Here is a 21,907-nt window from a genome sequence, read left to right as displayed (position 1 = left end):
CAGGGGTAAGCAGACCTGGGGTCACCGCTCAGGACAAGCTGGTCACTGGCTGGGGAATTTTAACCCAATTTCTTCATTTCTGAGCCTCATTTTCCCCAGCTCTAAACTCCTACTGACCTTTTGAGGGTCTGATCAATGGAATCAGATGAAGTAGTTAATTAATGTATAATATAAGCATTTCATGCCTGGGACATAATCCATGCCCGGCAGATATTCCCTCTCTCTGGCCTCCACCCTTCCCCTTGAGGCAAAAGAGGTTCAAAGAGAGCTGGTCAGTAAACTGTCTCTCCATTTCTTGGATTCTTGCCTATTTTAGCGACCCCTGGGTCCCCGGGTCTCACCCCAGAGGTTGCGAGTGTTGGCAGTGAGGAAGGGAGAGCCCCAGGGAGATAGATGGGTGTTCGCAATTCAGCTGTTTGAGGGCTAGGATACCTAGCTTCCTACAAGAGCAGGGTGCGTGTGTTAGCCTTCCAAGGCCAACCAGAAAGCTACTGGAGGCCAACGGGGCTCCAGACCCCTAAGGTAAGACACTTGTGCAGAAAATTCTGGCGCAAACTATGCATGCCTTTGGGTCTGAAGTGGACTCAAAAGGAGGACAGTTTTGCTCCCAACAGCCAGGGAGGAGGCTCCAGGCTGCTCCAGAGCTGTTTGCTCTACCAGCCCTACAGTGAATGCAATGCTCCTCTCAGGCAACTGGGGAGTCACAGGCACTGACCAGGAAAGTCAGCCACGCTGGGCCAGAGAAGCAACTAAGGGCCACACTGGAAGGGACTGGGATAAACACTGGGGTGTGGCCCCAGAGCAGCTCAGCTAGAGGGGAAATGGAATGATATGCTGAGGTAGCCACAGTTACGGCAAGACAGGTGGAGGACAACAGAGAGACACCCAGGCAGGGCAGTGCCCGGGGCAGGATGCCTATGCTGAGGTGGGGCAGATACGTTAGTGTGAGGAGTAATTGGATGTAGATATCTCTGTCCATATTGATCACGGACTTACACCAAGGCCAGGCTCCCACTTCACAAAGGAAACAAAACTCAGGGCTGAGGGAAGAAGGTCAAGAAAAAAAGATAGTTCTGTTGGACAAAGGGCACCGAGGGTCTCCCTCATGAAGTTGTTGAAAGGACTAGAGAAAGAGAGCTGTACAAACCCGAAATGTAGGTGTACTTGGACTGAGAATGCCCTTCTCTGAATTCCAGGCTTTGCTCCTGACAGTTCTTGCCTGGCTGGCCCTGCCTGGGGGAGACACCTAAGCTTCGCCAGGCAGCTTGGGGGAACTTGTCTTCTTTCCCTCAGGAGCAAGTTACAAAGAGGACTGAAAATAGACAAGTTCCCTCAAACGGCACTGCCGATAACGGGGTTCCTGGATGCCAGCAGGGGGGGGTCAGTGTCAGGCCTGACGCTGAGTCTTATCTCCTTCACCTCGGAGGGCAGCTGACCACGGGCCACACTTGAAGCGCTCTGCTGTCGATGGATTTTTGAGACGAGGCCTCATTGTGCTGTTAGGCTGGCCCAGAACTCCTGGACTGCTTCTCTCGGCCTCCTGAGTGCTGGGACTTCAGGTCCCCAGCTCATCTGCCTACAGCATTTCATTTATCTTTCCTATCTTTTAACTCTTTCCCTCTCGCACCCACACGTACACACACCTGACGTGTCTGGGCCAAACGTAAGAACCACTCTTAACCACCACGTGAATAGCTACATTCTGGTAAAATAGCAGACGTGAACGAATGCTCCTTTTGGATAACACCTACTGAACGAATGCTCCTTTCCACAGCCCTGTCTGAATGCTCCCTTACCCCCGTCTACCTCCAGGCCTGCAGAAGAGGCCAGCAGTGAACAACAGGACCGGCAGCCGTGGCCTAAAGTAGGGCCGGCCCCCAGGGATGCCACGCTTCCTCACCTACTGTCCTAACTTCCGACCTTGCTCAGCACTGTGACTCGAGTCTCACTCAGCAGGTGCTCTTGAAGCAACCCACTGGCTGGCCTGCAGGCACCGTTAACGGTTCCGTCAAAAGCCTGGGTGCGGAGCCGCCTTGAACTAGCACTTCAAAAGGAGACCCGGGAAGGTGCTGCTGAAATTTAGGGGCTGCCAACCCACCTGAGAGTATCCCGTTTTCTCTGCTGCCAGGAGCAGATGTCCTTGCCCATCTGCAGCATTGGGCTCGATGAAAAGATTGACCTATGTGCCCGTGTCCCCAGGGGCAGTGCCCCTAGAATGCTGGGGCTGGGCTTCAAGGCAGCCAGACCTCCACGGGAAGCCTAGTTCCTTCACTACCATGACCTGGGGAAGTGGCTGAACTGCAGACAGCAGCTTCCTATCTTTCAAAGGAAGAAATAACACTAATCCCTCTGTGCCAGGCCTCCATGTCATCCTCACCACCGACCTGTAATATTCCACCCTCCCTTATTCTAACCTTTGTCATGGATGTCAGACAAAGAATTAGAACAGTAGGAAGAATGACCTCTGTCCCATCACCCATCTTCACTCTGTATTAAGGTATGTTCCGTCTTACTTTATCTGGATCCCCACCTCCACTCTAGATGTCACGTCATTGTGTAGAATGTGACCCATAAGGGAGCTAAGGCTCAGAGGCAACGATAGCGTCATGACAGACCACTAACCACTCACAAGCACTTACTCAATACATAGCTTAATTAATTACTTAGTATGGAGGGAGGTTTGTCTGCATGTCTGTCTGTGTACCACTTGTGCGTCTGGTACCCGAGGAGGCCAGAAGAGGTCATTTATCTCCTGAGACAGTTGTCAACAGGGACCATGTGAGTGCTGGGACTCGAACCTGGGTCCTCTGCAAGAGCTGAACCAATGCTCCATCCCATCAATATACATTTAATCCTCCTAGGAACCCTATTAGTAGGATCAGCAAGATGCCTCAGTGGGTAAAGGTACTTGGCATCAAGCCTAACAGCTTGGGTTTGATTCCCAGAATCTACACGGTGGAAGGGGAAAACCAACTCCTGTACATTGCCCTCTGATCTTCACGTGGACACCATGGCACATGAACCCTCCCACCAAATTAGATGTAAATAAATAAAGAAACTCTTCTAGTAGTCACTACCACCCTCGTTTTGGAGACAGGAAACTCGGGCCATGGGCTTAGTAACTTGCCCAGGTTCTCAGGCAGAAGTTCAACAACAGCGGCTTGATGGAGGGCACAGCGCTCCACTTCCACGCATGCTGATTCAGAATCAAAGCGAACTGAGAAAATCACAAAGCGCCCGGCTTGGCACGTGGCACATATCACTTCCAATTCTGACTCTGCCCTGTCTAGGTGAGCGGGTCAGGCAGGCCTGTCCACCGCCCCCGCCCCCACAATGGCTGTGAGGATGAGCCTTATCTCATGGGCCCTGGATATTCTCAGGGGAGACCATGCCTGTGGTTGGCTCTGCCCAACCCTGACGAAGTCACTCACCCAGGATGGGAACCGGTGCAGCGGAGGCGTCGGTGGCTTGCTCTCCAGTTCCACTTCCTGCAGCTCAGCCCTGGGGGGCTTCGGGCGCTCTCCTTCTTCCTGTGTCCCCGTTGGAGGCGGCTCCTCCATCTCCATCTTCTCTGCTTCTTCCCGGGCTTTAGCTCTGGCTTCAGCCTTGGAGAAGCCAGGTGAGTGGAGGGCTGACAGGGCCCCAATCTTAATGCTTACCACGTGGTCAAAATGCCCGGGACCCACCTGGGGTTGACTGTGGTGCCTTTTGGCCGCTTGGATGCTGTCCTGGGGGTTGCTGGGAGCCCGCGCCTTTGGCAGGGTCAGACTACTCCCAGGGCCACCTTCCCTGGCAGAGATCTTAGTCCCAGGGAATGTCCCTCCCCGAGCAGTGACCAGATCTGCCCTGTAAGAGGCCGACCCATGTTTGGGGCTGCTAGGCTCCACGAACAGCTGGCTGGGTGAGCCCTCTCTTTGAGGATGAGATTTAAGGACCTTGGCCTCTGCTATTTCCCCAGGGTGGGCCATGCTGAAGCTCAAATCCTCAAGACTTCTGGCTTCTGACACAGAGTCCTTGTTCTGCCGGGGACCCAGGGCAGGTGCAGGCACAGCCACCTTCAGAATTTGAGTATGGGGATTACTGTCCTGCTCCACGGGCTGGGCTCCGGGCCCTGAAGGGACAGGACTCCCCTCTGGGGTTCCCTCGGGGTCCACTAGCAGCTTCTCTGAAGGTGTCATCCGCAGATCTGTGGATGAGGCAAAACCAGGCGCGCCCATTGAGGAGGTCTTCCATTCTGTCCCACACCCTGCTGTGCCTCCGTCCACCCGTCCACCTACCCTCGAGAGCGTCCTGAAGGGCTTCCACCTGCTCTGCTAGCTGCTGATTACAGGCCTTCAGGTGCTCGTTCTCTGTTTCAAGCTGGACAAAAAGAAAATGAAGGTTTAGGGGGGGCGTGTCACTCAGTGGTGGCGTGCATGCCTAGGATGCCAGAGGTCCTGGGTTTGATACCTAGCAGTAAGGAAATAGAGATTTAGAATGCCCAACCCCTGCTTATTCATATATTAATCCAAAACAAGCCTATTTTTGAAAAATAGCACATGGTACCATTTGGCAGCCCTTTGGAACACTTTCTTTTCTAGTTTATTCTCTCTCTCTCTCTCTCTCTCTCTCTCTCTCTCTCTCTCTCTCTCTCTCTGTGTGTGTGTGTGTGTGTGTGTGTGTGTACATACACACCATAACTTGGATTCATTGCAGTTATTTATTTATTTATTTATTTATTTATTTATTTTGAGGCAGAGTCTCTCTATGTAGCCCACACTGTCCTGGAACTGTTAATGTGTTGTTTTTGTTTTTAATTGTGAGATATAGCACATACACAGAAAACTGCATCTCACTTCAGCTCACGTGACTCTGAAGCTGCTGCTCCCGTGGCCGCCTTGCAAGCCGAGAGCAGAGTGTCAGCAGCACCGACAGCCCCGACTTGCCCCTTCACGGTCACACTGTCCCCTCCCCACAGAAGACAACAGAGTCTTCTTAGCTTAGCGGATTCTCCTGCTCTCTGCATTTTCCCACCGCAGTACCAGTTCCCGCACATCAGTTTAGCTGGACCCACGTTCACTAGGGACCCACGGTTAGCTAGGTAGTTACACAGGGTGTGTACTTCTCAACATCCACTTCATTTCTCTCACTACGCTATCTGTGAGGTCTGTCCTTGTGGTGGCTGTATTTGCTATTAAATTAATTAAGCCCAGGGCTGCAGAGATGGCTCAGAAGTTAAGAGCGACACTGGTTGTTCTTCCAGAGGACCTGAGTTCAATTCCCGGCAACCACATGGTGACTCACAACCATCTGTAATGAGATCTGGTGCCCTCTTCTGGCATGCAGGTGTACATGCATGCAGAACACTGTATACATAATAAATAAACAAATAAATCTTTTTTAAAAATTAATTAAACCCAACACAATTTTCTTGAACACTTTTCAAGCAAGGGCCAAATGGAGGCTTGGGGCATTAGTTCATTCTGTCCCCAAGAACTCACAGTCCAGTGGGACTTTCTGTTTAGAAAGAGCCATTTGCTTGCTAGTAATGCTGTAGTGTCTAGTCCCAGCTTCCTAAACACATTGACAAACTACAAAATACACAGTTAGAGAAGAAGAGGACCCGAGAGAGGAGAGAACCAGAGGTGCTTGGTGTGAACAAAGTTTCTGTCTGGGTGAGAAGCAGCTTTGGAAATAGGTGGTGCTGACGACACACAGTATGCCATATGGTAAGCGCTTAGTACTTCAGCATTTAATAAACAGTTAAAATGGCAACGTTTATGTGTACTTTACTACAGTTTTTTTGAGACAGGGTTTCACTGTATATATAGCCCAGGTTGGTCCCAAACTCACAGAGCTCTGCCTCCCAAGTGCTGAGATTAAAGGTGTGTGCCACCACATCAAGCCTGACCACAATTCTTTTAAAAAATTTAGTTTTAGTTGGTATGCGTGTGTGTGTGTGTGTGTGTGTGTGTGTGTGTGTGTGTGTGTGTGTGTATGTGTGCTTGTGGAGGCCAGGGAGTTGGAGCCTGCAGGGCTGGAAGTATAAGCAGTTGTGAGCTGCCCAACTTAGATATTGGGAACCAAACTCAGGCCCTCTGCATACACGTTCTTAACCACTGAGCTGTTTCTCCAGCCCAGACTTTCCTAAAAAAAAAAAAAAAAAAAAAAAAAAAAAAAAAAAAAAGAGGGAGAGAGAGAGAGAGAGAATAAATGGCACTGTGATGTGCTCACTAAAAAGAAGTTGAGAGGATTCTCAGGAACTTCCAGATACGAATCCATCAACCTCAAACCCAGCACTAGGCTAGAAGGAGGCTTCGGGAAAGCTGCCCAGGACAAAAGGGAAGGAAGAGATGAGGAGGAGGGTGGAGAAAGGGAAAGTGGGTCTAGGTAGGACTGTGGCTCCGGGCGGTGAGACGGCAGGGGCAGGGCCCTGGGCAGGGCCAGGCTGAGCTGCCAGCTCACCTCGGCTAGCTTCACCGTCACCCACTCCTTGATCTTTGCAGCCTTTTCTTGAACAATTCTGGCTTCTTCAGCTCTGGTCTGCTTCTGCAAGGAGAAAGCCTCTAGTGAATCACAGCACTCAGAAAGAGAGGGGGGAAGCCAGGGGAAGGAACCAGTGACAGGATGGGATGACAGAGCAGAGAAAATGAACTGTTAGAGCTTTTAAAAACATTTTTCCCGGGCCTGATCCTGCACACTGACAATCTCAGCACTTGGGGAGCCGAGGCAAGGGGATCCCAAGTCCAGATGGACCACACAACAAAATCCTGCAAGAACAGAACTTTAAGTGGGAAGGGCTTTTTCCTACACATAATACAAATCCCAAAAACCCACTGAGGAAAAAGCTAAATAATAAATCCATACACCATCTCTATAAATTACTGTGTGACAAAAGAAAAATGGTTAAACAAACTAAATTACCAATGGCGGGCCAGCTGTGACGGTGTACACCTGTACACTCATCTACGCACAAGACTGAGGTGGGAAGAACAGTTAAGCACAGGTTCAAGACCAGCCTGGGCAAATAGGGAGACCCGTTTTCGAAACAAAACAAAAGACCTACTGGAGAAAGATTTGCAACAAAAACAACCCACATACAGATGGCTATGTCCCATGAACAATCCAATAAACATGCAAAACATGCAAAGGATATGAACAGGAAGTCCACAAAAAAGGACCCAGGAGGTTGTGAAGCTCAGTCATACATACACAGATATATAGGACCTCATTTCCTCTATCAGACTAGTTTGATATTACCCTCAAATGTCAAGACTACTGGGAGCAACTCTCACACAAACTCACAAGGCCTCTGTGGACACCATTAGACAACATCTACCAAGGTTTCAAACACACATACCCTTGGCCTCACAGGGCCACTGCATAGGAAGCACTCACTGCAATACTTACCATTTGAGAAAGCAACACAACACACGAACCCCAAACCTAAACTGGCCTGAGTGCCCACAGACAAGAGTTACTTAAATAAGCATGGCACAACCACAGAATGAGAGTCACTGATGAGCTTTGATACACAAGAGACCAGTGAGAAGTGGAAACGGAGCCCTGGGGAGACAGGGAACTGCTGCTTATCATTCTAGACCCTTCTGGGGGTTCTGCTTTTTACTATAGCATACATTATGCTTACAATTAAAAAAGAGAGAGAGAGCTGACTGATCACAGAAGTAGAATTTCTCAAAATAAATCAATAGTTGAAAAGTTATTCATCTAGCCAGGCCTTGAATTCCAGCACCAGGGAGACAGAGGCAGACAGATGTCTGAGTTTTGAGGCTAGCCTGGTCTAGTTCTAGGACAGCCATCTCCATATAGTAAACTTCTGTCTCAAGAAAGAAAAAGTTTACATCTAAAGGCAGTGAAAATTGAGGCTATAGCTCAGTGGTAGAACAGTCGCCTACCATGCGTAAGAGTGTAAGTCTGAATATCAGTACTGGTGGGGGAGGCTTAAAAAGAACTGTAGGATAAAATGAAATATGAGTTTTGATTCTATGTGAAACTTTCTTACTGTAAAATATTAGGTGCTGAATCTAATCTCTCTGGTCTTGAATCTGCACCTCTAAATGAGAGATAAGATAGCCCCTCTTGCTGGGCCATTCTGTGGGTGAAATAGGAGTCCAGAGTTCGGTGCTTACAGCACAGTTATCAGTCAGCTTAGGATGAGAACTACTTCTGCACCTCAAAAGCATGGAGCAAGTTGTGACCCCAAGTTGTTCAGAGCTGAGCAAAAATGACTCTTGTTAAACTTCTAGGAAATACTGCCTGACAGTTCTCCGACGACAGACAGACTCCAAAGCAGAAGTCTGTGGAGAGGAGCTGGGAATGTAAAGACCTCAGGACAGAATTTCAGACCTGGAAAGACCTTAAAGGTCCACCTAGTTCAAAACTGGTAAGCAATGGCCCTGAGGCCAAACTCAGTCTTCCCCATATTTGTTTTGTTTGTCTCCCACATATTTTTGTAAATAAAGCTTTATTGGAACACAGCCATACCCACTCATGTACTGATTATCAATGTTGATTTCACCCCGTGACAACAGAACTGGGCAGCTGCAACACTGACTACGTGGCCTGCAAAGCCCAAACCAACTGATTTCCTTGGCCCTGTACAAAAAGCCAGTGGACTCCTGACATCCTCTCAGGACAGTCATGGAAACTGAGGCCCAGGGATGAAATGTAACAGCCCATCTTCAACCAGTCATGACTCAAAGAACAACATTCTTCCTCATCTGATCTTTACCTACTGATTATAACTGTAAACAGTATTTTTTCTAGCCTGGGATCAAGCCATTCTGTTCCACCAACCACTTCTTCCAACTCTGAGCTACTCAAAGGAAAAAAAATCTCTCTAAAATCAGTGGATAAAATTCTATCTTCCTGGACACAAGGTGTCCAACTGCATAAAAGGCACATCCAGAAGGAAATGTTCAGTGAATACTGACAATTACAATGCACCCACAATGACCGGAAGGAACTGCTTGTTGGGTCAGCTGAAACCTTTACAGAGAATGCACATGTAGAGAAGTCAAAGTCTCCTGACTCTACCACTGGGCTTGTGATTGGGGATGGATGGTAAGATGGCACCAGGGGAAAGCTGGACAGATGAAGCCAGTGAGAAAGGAGATGGAGCCACGATGGGGGACGACATGGAGGCGTGTATCCATAACCCAGCACCTGGAAGGTGGAGGCAGGAAGAGAAGGAGATCAAAGCCAGCCTGGGCTGCATGATGGTGGTGACAGGACTATGAAGGGGAGGAAGTCTGGGCACAGGAAGCGGCAGAGGGGTCAGGGGGGCTCTCCAGTCCCTAGGAGCAAGAATGTTAACTTGCTGCAGTCCTGGGCAGCGGTCTATCAGGCTCCCAGGAACTCGTGAGAAGTCTCCCTTTTCAGTGGCAACTCTATTCTCTGCCTGCTTGGCTTCATTGAGAAACTTAGGCCAACCAGCTGAGCAAGGCTGACCATCCAGTCCTATGCCGTTTCAGTCACACGACAGCCAAGTATCAAGTAGCACATGCTGGCCTGGCACAAGGCCACCACGGAGAAGGAAAAGATCTCCTTACCAAGCCCCGACCACGTGTCTGATATTCTTCACAGATACCTAGGGGTAATTATACCTCAAACCTCAGAGGTTTCATAACCTCTATTGTATGAAGCTGTAAAGTGAGAATCAGTGAGCCAGGCAATTTCCCCAGAGAGCAGCAGGCAGCAAAGGTGGCATTCCCCACCCCCACCCCCAGATCAGTATGCCTCCAGGGCATACTGCATTCCCCCAGGTTCTAAGGAACAGATGTGAAGAAGACACTAACGATCAGCATACACAAGTACAGTTTCACGAGAAATGAGTTCCCCATCACTCAGGGCTCAAGCACAGGGGTTAGAGACGCCGAGGCCAACTGATACAGATGCTGAGCGGGGAAGCAGGCTCTGCCTCACATTAGCCCCTACCTGCTTCTCCAGCTGTGCCTCCAGCTGGCCGATGAGCTCATCTTTGCTCTGCACGGCTTTCAGCAATTCTTGGTACCTTTGGTGCAAGCTACCTGGGGAATCCACACTCTTCAGACTGGACAGTTTGATCTTCTCTTCCATCACACCCACCTGAAAAGTGCCGACAAATCCTCATAAGGTCTCAGATCACTCATGTAGCGTGTGCCGTGGCCAATACAATGTGGAACGGGCTAACCACCTTGCTGCTTCAGAATATGCCTCTTAGGCAGAGAGCCCTTACCCAGGGCAATCTGGACCAGTTAATGAAGTGACCATTGATGCTTTCATCTGAGCAAAAGAAGGAACTGACAACAGAGGAATTCGTCTTGGCTACTCTGAGAAGACCAGCTACATCTTGGGCCACAGTCTTTGTGTGATGGGGAGGAGGGGTGATGTTAGGAAGGAGTTGACCAGTTGGGTTCGGGAGGACATCTGCTCCCACCCCACTGGAGCAAAGATACTACTCAGAGGACACCCATGTATGGTGATATTTTGTTGTACTCTAATAAAATTTGCCTGAAGATCAGAGGACAGAGCCAGCCACTAGATTAAACATAGAAGTCAGGCAGTGGTGGCACACACCTTTAATCCCAGCACTTGAGATCTCATGCCTTTGCTACCAGTATTTGGAAAGCACACACACCATTAATCTCAGCACTAGGAAGGTTGAGACAGGAAGTGACATGACTGGGCGGAGAAAGGAATATAAGGCGGAGGAGACAGGAGCTCAAGCCTTTCGGCTGAGGACTCAAGGGCATTCAGTCAGGGGATTCATGGAGTTGTCGAGGTGAGAAGTGGCCGTGGCTTGTTCCTTTGTCTCTCTGATCTTTCAGCATATACCCCAATATCTGGCTCCAGGTTTTTATTATAAGACCATTTAGGATTCGTGCAACATCCATGGGTTTCCCCATTTTTCCTAACCCTCTTAGAGTTAGACAAGGCCATGCCATTCATCTAACCAAAGGGCTGTAAGTAGAAACAACACATCATTTCTGGGCTGAAGTATTTACAGTTTTGTTGTTTTAAGACAAGTCTTTCTGGGCTGGAGAGATGGCTCAGTGGTTAAGAGCACTGACTGCTCTTCTAGAGGTCCTGAGTTCAATTCCCAGCAACCACATGGTGACTCACAACCACTTGTAATGAGATCTGGTGCCCTCTTCTGGCCTGCAGGGACACATGCAGGCAGAATAGTGTATACATAATAAATAAATAAATAAATAAATAAATAAATAAATAAATAAATAAATAAATAAGACAAGTCTTTCTATATAGCCCTGAATGACTTGAACTACCTATATTGGTCTCAAGTATTTAAAATGTGGTACATGGGTACCCAGCAAATTCTCTCCAATGGTAACCAAAAAGGCTGTGTGTTCCAGGCAGGAGTGTCCAAACATTGACATGGTAACATGACAGTGTCACCTACAAGTCTGTTGTGCTCTCCTATCATGCATATGGCCCCTATAGGTTGTACATGCCTGTGTAACCAGCTAAAGGACAATGGACCCTCTTCTGGCCTGGATTCCCGAATCACAGTGGAAGCTGACCCTATGGTTAATCCTGGTGGAAGTGTACCAGGTATGAGGACTAAACACGGTAAAACACAGACTGCAGGTTCTGTTTGTTCCTACAGCCCAGCACAGCCAATCTGCACTAACACACCCATTCACCACAGCCAATCTGCACTAACACACCCATTCACCACAGCCAATCTGCACTAATACACCCATTCACCACAGGCAATCTGCACTAACACACCCATTCACCACAGCCAATCTGCACTAACACACCCATTCACCACAGCCAATCTGCACTAATACACCTATTCACCACAGCCAATCTGCACTAATACACCCATTCACCACAGCCAATCTGCACTAACACACCCATTCACCACAGCCAATCTGCACTAATACACCCATTCACCACAGCCAATCTGCACTAACACACCCATTCACCACAGCCAATCTGCACTAACACACCCATTCACCACAGCCAATCTGCACTAACACACCCATTCACCACAGCCAATCTGGACTAATACACCCATTCACCACAGCCAATCTGGACTAACACACCCATTCACCACAGGCAATCTGCACTAATACACCCATTCACCACAGCCAATCTGGACTAACACACCCATTCACCACAGCCAATCTGGACTAACACACCCATTCACCACAGGCAATCTGCACTAACACACCCATTCACCACAGCCAATCTGCACTAATACACCCATTCACCACAGCCAATCTGGACTAATACACCCATTCACCACAGCCAATCTGGACTAACACACCCATTCACCACAGCCAATCTGCACTAATACACCCATTCACCACAGCCAATCTGCACTAATACACCCATTCACCACAGCCAATCTGGACTAATACACCCATTCACCACAGCCAATCTGGACTAATACACCCATTCACCACAGCCAGTCTGGACTAATACACCCATTCACCACAGCCAATCTGCACTAACACACCCATTCACCACAGCCAGTCTGGACTAATACACCCATTCACCACAGCCAATCTGGACTAATACACCCATTCACCACAGCCAGTCTGGACTAATACACCCATTCACCACAGCCAATCTGCACTAACACACCCATTCACCACAGCCAGTCTGGACTAATACACCCATTCACCACAGCCAATCTGCACTAATACACCCATTCACCACAGCCAATCTGCACTAATACACCCATTCATCACACCAAGCCTACCCAAAGACCCCTTCATTAGCACAGAAAGCTCCTTGTATCTTAATGTGTTCAGGCTGCAGGTTCTTCCTGAAGAGTGTGCCCACGTGACCGTGGGAAGGGAAGACCATTTTCCGTGCCCACGTGACCGTGGGAAGGGAAGATCATTTCCCCTAGCCCCCTCCCTCCACTCCCCATGCCCTTACCTGAGTCTCCGCATTCTCAGCTCTCTGCTCAGCCTCCAGCAGCCTCTGCTCCAGCTCCTGCATCTGTCCAGAGAGGGAGGGAGATATTCACACCAAGTCCTGATGATGATGAAGGTGGCATCAGGGCACTCAAGTACACAGACACCGCTGAAGGCCACACTTCAAGCGCCTATCTAAACGGCTCCCAGAGATCAGGGTAAAGATCCTCATGGCAATTCTCCGCTCCCTGATCCCCAGTTTACAAAGCGGATGAGCTGTCTGCTGTTGTCACTACTACAGGACAAAAAGCCCCTGTATAAGGATGGCAGGTCACGGCCATCCTTCCTGAAGACCCCTGCCCCAACCCTGCCTCAGTCTCCTCTCTGGTGCCTCTTTCCTCCTACACTGGGTGATGGGCAGGGCCACGCTGCCATCCGCCCATGTACCCGGCATGGAGCATGCTCCTCCACACACCCGCCTTCTGCTACTGGTAAGGGACTGCTTCCTCCACCCTAAGTGTCCTACCAGACGAGGAAAATGGCATCCATGAGTATCCTCTTGATTGATTTCATTCATTTTAAAGAAATAGAAAAAGGCCAGGCATGGTGGCACAGGCCTTTAATCCCAGCACCTGGGGGGGCAGAGGCAGGTGGATGTCTGTGAGTTTAAGGCTAGTCTAGTCTGCACGTCGTGTTCCATGCCAGCTAAGGCTATACATTAGGATCCTGGGGGAATGGGGTAAGAGACAGAAAAAGATACTCAAGTATTTGTATGTTTGTGTATGTGCTGGGGATCAAATGAAACCCAGGGCCATGATGACCCAGCAACCCCTATACTTAAAAGAATTCTAGCAGCCGGGCGGTGGTGGCGCACGCCTTTAATCCCAGCACTCGGGAGGCAGAGGCAGGCGGATCTCTGTGAGTTCGAGGCCAGCCTGGTCTACAGAGCGAGAACCGGGACAGGCTCCAAAGCTACACAGAGAAACCCTGTCCCCCCCTCCCCCAAAAAAAGATTCTCGCTAAGTAGGAGGTAAAAGCGTTTGCTGTGTAAGCCTGACACCATGAATTCCACCTCTGGAAGCAGATGTGGTGGTTCGCAGCTGTCATCCCAGACTGAGTGCGATGGGAGGCAGAGACAGAAGTGGCAGGGAATGAGCCGGCTAGTGCAGTGATGGGAGCGAGAGGAGGGCAAGGACCAGCTCCTGAAAGTGTCCACCCACACACACACACACACACAAGCACGCACATACACGCACACGCACACATACACACACACATGCGCGCGCACACACACACACATGCACACACACACACACATGCACACACACACACATGCACACACACACATACACACACACACATGCACACACACACATGCACACACACACATACACACACACACACACACACGCACACATGCGCACACACATGCACACACACACACAAGCACACATACACGCACGCACGCACGCACGCACACACGCTAATAAAATGAAGCTTTAAAATTCTATCTTGGACAGAGCATAGCAGTGTACAATTGCAATAACAGTCCTGAGAGATGGAGACAGAAAGATATACACACACACACACAGATACACACACATACACACGTACACGTACACATATACACACACACACACACGTACACACACATACACACATACACACACACACACACACACACACACACACACACGATAAGCACACAGAAAATTCCTGACAGCTTGGGCTACACAAGACCATGTTCTAATAAATAAGTAAATAAATAAATAAATAAACCAAAACAAACACCAAGAACATATATCCTGGGCCAGCCAGATGACGCAGCAGATGAAGAGCACTTGCTGTGCCTGGTGATCTGAGTTCAATCTCAGAACCCATAAAGGTAGGAGTTGGCTCCACCAAGGTGCCCTTTACCCTCCACACGGGCCATGACATGTGCATCTACACAAACACATCATGCATGCACATTTTAAAAATTAGTTAAAATAAAAACCACCTAGCTACCTACCTGCTTTGCTGGCTGGAGATATAGTACCATGGTAAAGCACTTGCCTAGCTCTGGAAGCACACATTCCCAGAACCATAAAAGACAGGGGTCAGGGAGACGCACTGTTTAAGTCTGAGGTTACCTTTTCCCCTGTTCTTTCCTTTTCTTTTCTCTTTTTCCGCTCTGGGGACAGGGTCTCTCCACATAACCCGGGCTGTCCCGGAACTCTTTGCAGACCAGGTTGACATCACACTTACAAAGAGACCTGGCTGCTTCTGCCTCCTTAGTGCTGGGGTTAAAGGCATGCTCCACTATACCTGGCTGATTCTGGAATCTTATTCAGGGGCTCCTCAGAGACCAGATCTAAGCTGCGGCCTAAGGAACTGGCCATGGCCTACAGTGCATTCCTTTGCAGCCCTGCAAGCTCATAGTTTATCAAGTGGAGTATCGGTGCTCCCTCAGCTGACGCACCCCTATGTGCCGCTGCATAAACCACTTACCGCTACAAAGCACAAGTTTTTATGACTGACTCTCATGCCAAGGGTCCTGTGCCTTCCCTGAGATAGTGCCAGCTGCTCCCCCTCCCTCCGTGCCAGGGCAACACGCCCGCATTATTCATTCATGGGAGCATACTTCACCCTTGTCCTAATGCGGCCGGACAGTCAGTGTCCCCTGTGTTCCAAGCTCCAGCCCTCACCTCACTGTTCACTGAGGATCTGACTTCTCCAGATAGAGACTCAACCTTCTCTCCCTTGGTCTAGACCCTGGCTTGCTACTTACCAGACAGTAAGCAATTCCCTGTATCTTCTCACGGGCCCACCTCAGCTACAATCCCACTTTCCTTGAGCAAAGATGTAAAGGGAAGAGAAGGAGCCCTGCTAGCAAGGGACAGGGAAAGTTACACCAGAGCCACAGGTCATGCTTGAGGACCTGAGGGTCTTTTTCTGAGGCTGTCCTTCCCTGGTCCATTTGTCTATCTTTTTTCTAGGGTCAAGAAGACATGGCTAGGGCTGGAGAGATGGCTCAGAGGTTAAGAGCACTGACTGCTCTTCCAGAGGTCCTGAGTTCAATTCCCAGTAACCACATGGTGGCTCCCAACCATCTATGATGAGATCTGGTGCCCTCTTCTGGTGTGTAGGCATACATGATGTATACCTAATAAATAAATAAATAAATAAATAAATCTTGAAAGAAAAAAAAAAAAAAGACATGGCTACTTTCCATATCCACTGCATCTGAGGAGCAGTCGGCAGGATGTTCCTCCAAAGGTCCCAGGAAAACTCAAAGGCTTACACCCCACAGGTCTCCCATCACGTGAGAGGTGTTCGTCCACTGTTTCCTCTTTCCACCCTCTACTGAACTGAGTCATCATGACCAAACCTCTCAACTCAAGCTAGGAGAGCGAGCTGGTTGTGCCACTCGGGCATCAGTTAGAGCCTGGTGGACTGTCTCAAGCCAGAGAAAGCCCTAGGCCCTAGGCCAGTCCCGGGGCTCCCTGACCTTCAGGCGGTCTCACACAGCACAGACCAATACTACAGTCATAGAAGTGGCTGTCCGGCCCATAAAATTCTACTAAGGGGCTGGAGAGAAGAGCTGGATGATGGAGAGTGGTGTTGACCAACTCAGTACTAAATAACTCTCCCTTCAGCACTGGGCAGGTTAAATAAATCTCTGCAACTCAAGAGGACTGAGGCCAGGGAGCTGCACAGAGGTGTAAGCCTCGCCATGTTGTTGTGAAAGATTAGTCTAAAATGTCATACATTCATTTATGCTGTGGAATATTTGTTTAATGATGCAAAGACGTGTTGCATTCTTTTATGTTGCATTTGTTTAACCCTGAAGCTGTGTTACTGTGCTTGTCTAACACACCTGAGTGGTCTCATAAAGAGCTGAATGGCGAATAGCTAGGCCGGAGGAGGACAGGTGGGGCTGCCAGGCAGAGAGAATGAATAGAAGGAGAAGAAGAGAAGGGGGGGGACTCCAGGGGCCAACCCCCCCCCCAGCTACACAACCAGTAACAAAGTAAGAAGGAAAGAAAGGTGTATAAAATAGAGAAAGATAAAAGTCCAGAGGCAAAAGATGGATAGGATCATTTAAGTTAAGAAAAGCTGGCTAGAAACAAGCCAAGCTAAGGCCAGGCATTCATAAGTAAGAATAAGTCTCCGTGTGTCTATCTGGGAGCTAGATAGTGGGCCCCCAAAGACCAAAGAGTTAAAGAAACCAACTACACCATGTTATGGCTGTTGGATGGAAATGAAGACCTGCCTGCTGCCCTGGTCCTTCTAACAGAGTTCCTGGTGCAAAGACTGGGAGTATTTTAGAATACATTGAAATACTGAATGATGGGAAGGTCTCCTCAACAGGTTCCCCAGACGGTTAAACTGTAGTCCTGTGCTGTGTCTCAGAAGCCACAGGCTGTTCATGGGAAGTGATACTTCACATTTATGACCCTCCACGACTGTCTGACACTTTCTAATTCTGTCCCACGGCATAACTTGTCTTACCTCCTGACAGAGCGTTTTTACTTGGGGCAAGAGTGGCCATCCGGAGCCAGGCACCTCCTGTTGGCCATGGGCAAGCAGCTTTGCCCCACAGCTGCCGATGGTCCTTTGCTGCCAACCCTCCCGTCATTATTTTTCTGGACACTTGGCACTCAAGAGAAACTTGCATTTCTGTGCCTCTTTTGCGGGGAGAAGGGGTTCCTAAAACTAGTTTCTGAACATTGAAACACTTTAAACATCTAGAACTTCCGGGTTTTTTTTTTTCATTTTCTTTAAAGATTTGCTTTTTTAACGTGAATGTATGAGAGCCTACATATATGTGTGTACACCACATGGGTGCCTGGTGCCTGTGGAAGCTACCAGAGGGTGTCAGATCCCCCGGAGCTGGATTTACAGGCAGTTAACAAGCTGCCAGATAAGTATACTAGGAACTGATTTCAGGTCCTCTGTAAAAGTAGCAAGTGCTCTTAACCCTGGAATCATCTCTCCAGTCTCCCCTTTTTAAAAAGAACCTGAGGGATGGAGAGATGGCTCAGCTGTTAAGAGCATCTGCTGCTCTTGCAGAGGACCTGGGTGCGATTCCCAGCACCCACACAATGGTTCATAATTGTAACTCCAGGTCCAGGGGACCCAATTCCCACTTCCAACCTCTGCAGGCACATACATACATGTAGGCAAAACACTCATACACATTAAAAAAAAAAACAAAATTTAAAATAACTTTTATTTTTGTTTGGTTTGTGAGATGGGGAGTCTACCTATGTAGCCCAGGCTATCCTCAAGTTCACAATCCTCCTGCCTCAGACTCCTGAGTGCTGAGATCAAAGGCATGCACCACCATACTGAGAAGTGTTTTAAGGAGAAAAGCATGATACCTATCCATGCTTTTATTGTATCTTTTATTGTATTCATCAACTACCAGCATGGGCCTTGAATGTAGAACAATTTTAAATATTTCTGTTTTTATGAAAACAGATTTTCTCCATTGCTGCTGGAGTGCTCACAGGTGTGATCAGGCTGACACGTCACCTTTCTCTGCCTACTTTCCCATGAGCTGCAGCAGATATGGCTTCTCCACGCTTACTTAAGGGGCACACCTGGAGCCGTGAGGGCTGGCTCTGTGGGCAGGCCACCCTTTCTTTGGGCTCTGCTCTTGCTCTCAAGGGTTCCCTAAGACCATGTCCTCAGCTCTCCTCTTAGTGTGGGTCTGTAATGCCGTGCCAGCCAAGGAGGTGTCAGGTTTACGCAGCTGTCAGGGCTCGACTTTCACCAGCTGCAGTTAAGAGTCATAAGCTCCCGTGAACTTGGCTGCAGCAACCTGATGAAAAGCACTTGGCACCAATCTGGTATTCAACTCTCCATGTCCACAGCAACTTGTGACACGTGGCAACACTGTGCAATGCCAGCCCCACAGCAGCAGGACGTCTTCTGCACTCAAGCACAGCACAGCCATGCCAAAGGGTTACCTGAGCTAGGAACTACGACATCCTGGGTCTCCACCGTCCCCTTGGAAAGGGGGCTCGAACCAGGTGTGGTGGTGCCTGCCTGTCATCCCAGCACATGGGAAGTGGTGGCAGAAGAATCAGGAGTTCAAGGTTATCCTTGGCTACTTAGATGTTTAAAGCCAGCCTGCGCTCTGTGAGTCTGTCTAAAAACAAAAAACCCGCAAAAGCTGAAAGTATAACTCAAGAGAAATGAAACATTGCTTATTACCATGTACAAAGCCCTGGGCTTGATTCCCAGCATCCCAAATGTGGTGTCTAACATTCTTTACCACCTTTTACCCACTGGACAAAACAGCAGAGGTGAAAGCCAAGGTCTTGGAGCCTAGCTGATGCCCTCAGTGTGGCTTTAGGACAATTCATCCGTCTCCTGAGCACAGTGGTCCCAGGTGGGCACTAGCACCTGACTAGAATACTTCCCATTTTTCAAACATCGATACTACAATAGGTATCTCTTATATGTCACCTATGACTAATGTGTTTAGATTGACTTCTACTGTTGCATTTTGTCCCTTCTTGAAGTCCTCTCCCCTTTCGTTGGCTTTTTGAGACGAGGTCTCACATAGTCCAACCCCGACCAGATCCTTCTGCTTCCACCACCCGAGGGCTGGGATTACAGGCACGCACTACAACCATACCTGGCTTAGATTGCCTTTCTCTATACTTCCTTTCCTATTTGCAGTCTGTATTCAATGGGACTTTCTTTAATTCCATTTCCTCACTGTACTGACCTGAAAGTTAATGCATACCCTAGTTTTATTCATGATCACTTCTATTATTCTATTATCTAGACTCAAAGACAGCTGGTGACCGAGGAGGTAACTTGGGGGCAGAGTGCTTGTCTGGCAGGCCTGAGTTCCTGGGTTCTATCCCTAGTACCACAAAATGAGAGGGAGGGAAGGAGGAGGGGGGGAAACAGCTGGTTGTTGTGCGATGGGGTCTCTCCTCTAGAAAATAAAAACCCAACTTTTAGCTGAGCACATGCTATTGGGAATAAAGACATTTCCCAGCCTTCTGTGATGCTGAGTATAACCACTAAGATACGGCCAGTGGGATCTGGGCAGAAGGAACACATGCAACCTCTGGATCATGCACATAAAAGAAGAGTGGGGCCGTGGACACCAGGGTGAACCCTCTTTAAGCTCAGGGCTGGATTGCTTCTGTCTGGGAAGGTACACATGGCAGACGCAAGAGCTGTCTGGTCCAAGCGGCTGTGCGGGTTCTGTCTTAAAGCAACCACACTGTTAAGCAGCTAAAACGGAAGACAGTGATGTTTAAGTTTTTTTTTATCCTGTTCTCATTCCTTCTGCCTTCTGAATCTGGGGCTTCACCTCTCTTATCGAGTTTGGAATGTTTGTAGGCACTGCCTTCTCAAATAATCCCTCTCCTTCATGGTCTTCTCCATGGCCATTATAGAGTGTGATTTGGAACATACAGATTCTCATTGTCCTAGCATCCATATCTTGCTGTATTTTTTATTTGTTTGTTTTTTCAATCTCGCTGTATCTTTATTTGTCTGGGTTGCCTTCTTAGTGGTTTCCTCTGGTGTCTCTGCCTGTTCATATCTTCTGGGCAAAGCCCCTGCCTTCCATGCATAGGGCCCTACGTTGATCCCGAGTAATAGAGTCCATCTTGTGGTGCCAGCCTGATGTTTAGTCTATCCACTGAAAAACTAATTTCAGTGAGAACACTTTCTCAGAGGTCTAACTGGTTTTCAAGTCTGCCTAGTCCTTTTGGATGCTGTGTTGTTCTTGTCTCAAGTTTTTAATTCCTTTATTCCGTCGTCAGTAATTTTTAAATGAATTAATTTATAGTCTCTTGTCCATGGGTCTATCATAAGAAGTCCAATCATTTCTTGTGTATGTGAATTCCTACTAACTTCAGATCACCCCTTCCCCCTGGGCACTAGTCATTTTGGGGTAATAATTGCGTCTTCACTAAGGCTCATTTTGATTCCTGGGGCTCCTGAGTGACCTGGACTGAAGTCTTGTTCCTCCAAAGGGATTTGGAATCTGTTCCTAGAGTTTCTTCTGTTTCACCCTTGACCCAGAACTCGGGTTCTTAAATCACACGGCTATATAAATCCAACAGTACACCATTGTTCTTCCCAGAGCCTTCAGTCTGAGAAGCTGTGGCCATCTCTCGGTGCCGGTGGGTGAGTTTCTTATCTTCATCTACCTTGTTGTTTATAAATAGTCCAGATTACACAGGAGACTCAGGTTTTAGCTCAAGTAGCCAAACCTCATCTGACTCCAAAGACGTCAAAACTCAAACCGTATGTGACTGGGAACGTACGCACCTCGTCTCACTCAGGTCCTAAAACTGAGCACCCCTGTGGCTGTCCCTCTCTAGGTGTCTCCTCGGGGAGCCCCTTGCTTTTCTCAGTGTTTACCTCACACTTCGCAGTGTGTTTTCTCCATCGTCAGCGTTCCTAAATGCTTCCTTCAGTCTTTGGTGTTTGTCTGAGGCTGCTCTGTTGTCCTGTTTCCAGAGGTCGTCTCCCTGAGATGTGTCTCAGCCACTTGGCTGAGTATTTTCTCTGTCTGAGCATCCCCCCAATCCCCCGCCCCCAATACCACGGTCTAAGGCAAGGTCCTCAAACTTCATAGTGACAACCATTTTCTAGGAGCCTGTTAACCACAGATTATTAACAGCACCTCAGAGACTTAGAACAAGAGGACTAGAGTGACCTCGGAACAGACACTCTAGCAAGCAGCCCCCGCCCCAGATGATTCTGGCAAAGCGGTTCTGACCACACCATCCTTAGGCCTGCCACCCTTTCCCTCAGGTTCCTGAAGTCTTACCACCCGACTGGCAGCACCTGGCTGGCACCCACAGGAACCCAGTGCTGTCTGAACTAAGAAAGCAATGCCAATAGACCCAAGGTTCAAGAGTTCAAGTCCAATCTCGTCCAAGGCCACGCCTCAGCCATGGGAATGCCCAAGTGACACCTGACTGCCTCCCCAAACCCCCGGGTGTAGGGCTATCAGAAGGGCAGGTCATGTGTTCCATTCTTTCCAGCTTTACTAATCACGCACG

At 48.7% G+C, this 21,907-nt stretch overlaps 1 protein-coding gene across 6 annotated transcripts in view; it reads right to left on the bottom strand.

The window, feature by feature from the left end:
• Window positions 1-21,907, bottom strand: part of Plekhh1 (pleckstrin homology, MyTH4 and FERM domain containing H1) — a 52,893-nt gene that overhangs the window by 20,178 nt on the left and 10,808 nt on the right. For 5 of the 6 annotated variants that reach the window (XM_042260845.2, XM_076550934.1, XM_076550933.1 and 2 more), the window contains exons 3-7: window positions 12,898-12,960; window positions 9,937-10,086; window positions 6,445-6,528; window positions 4,278-4,359; window positions 3,432-4,186 (exon numbers count right to left, since the gene is read on the bottom strand). In XM_042260845.2, coding sequence (XP_042116779.1) covers window positions 3,432-4,186; window positions 4,278-4,359; window positions 6,445-6,528; window positions 9,937-10,086; window positions 12,898-12,960 — 1,134 coding nt within the window. The remainder of the gene's footprint in view (window positions 1-3,431; window positions 4,187-4,277; window positions 4,360-6,444; window positions 6,529-9,936; window positions 10,087-12,897; window positions 12,961-21,907) is intronic. The other variant, XM_042260844.2, reaches the window with a different exon arrangement.

The sequence above is a fragment of the Peromyscus maniculatus genome, chromosome 14 (genome assembly GCF_049852395.1).
Source record: "Peromyscus maniculatus bairdii isolate BWxNUB_F1_BW_parent chromosome 14, HU_Pman_BW_mat_3.1, whole genome shotgun sequence".
Classification (NCBI taxonomy): Eukaryota; Metazoa; Chordata; class Mammalia; order Rodentia; family Cricetidae; genus Peromyscus; species Peromyscus maniculatus.
This window is presented reverse-complemented; position numbering and strand designations above follow the sequence as displayed.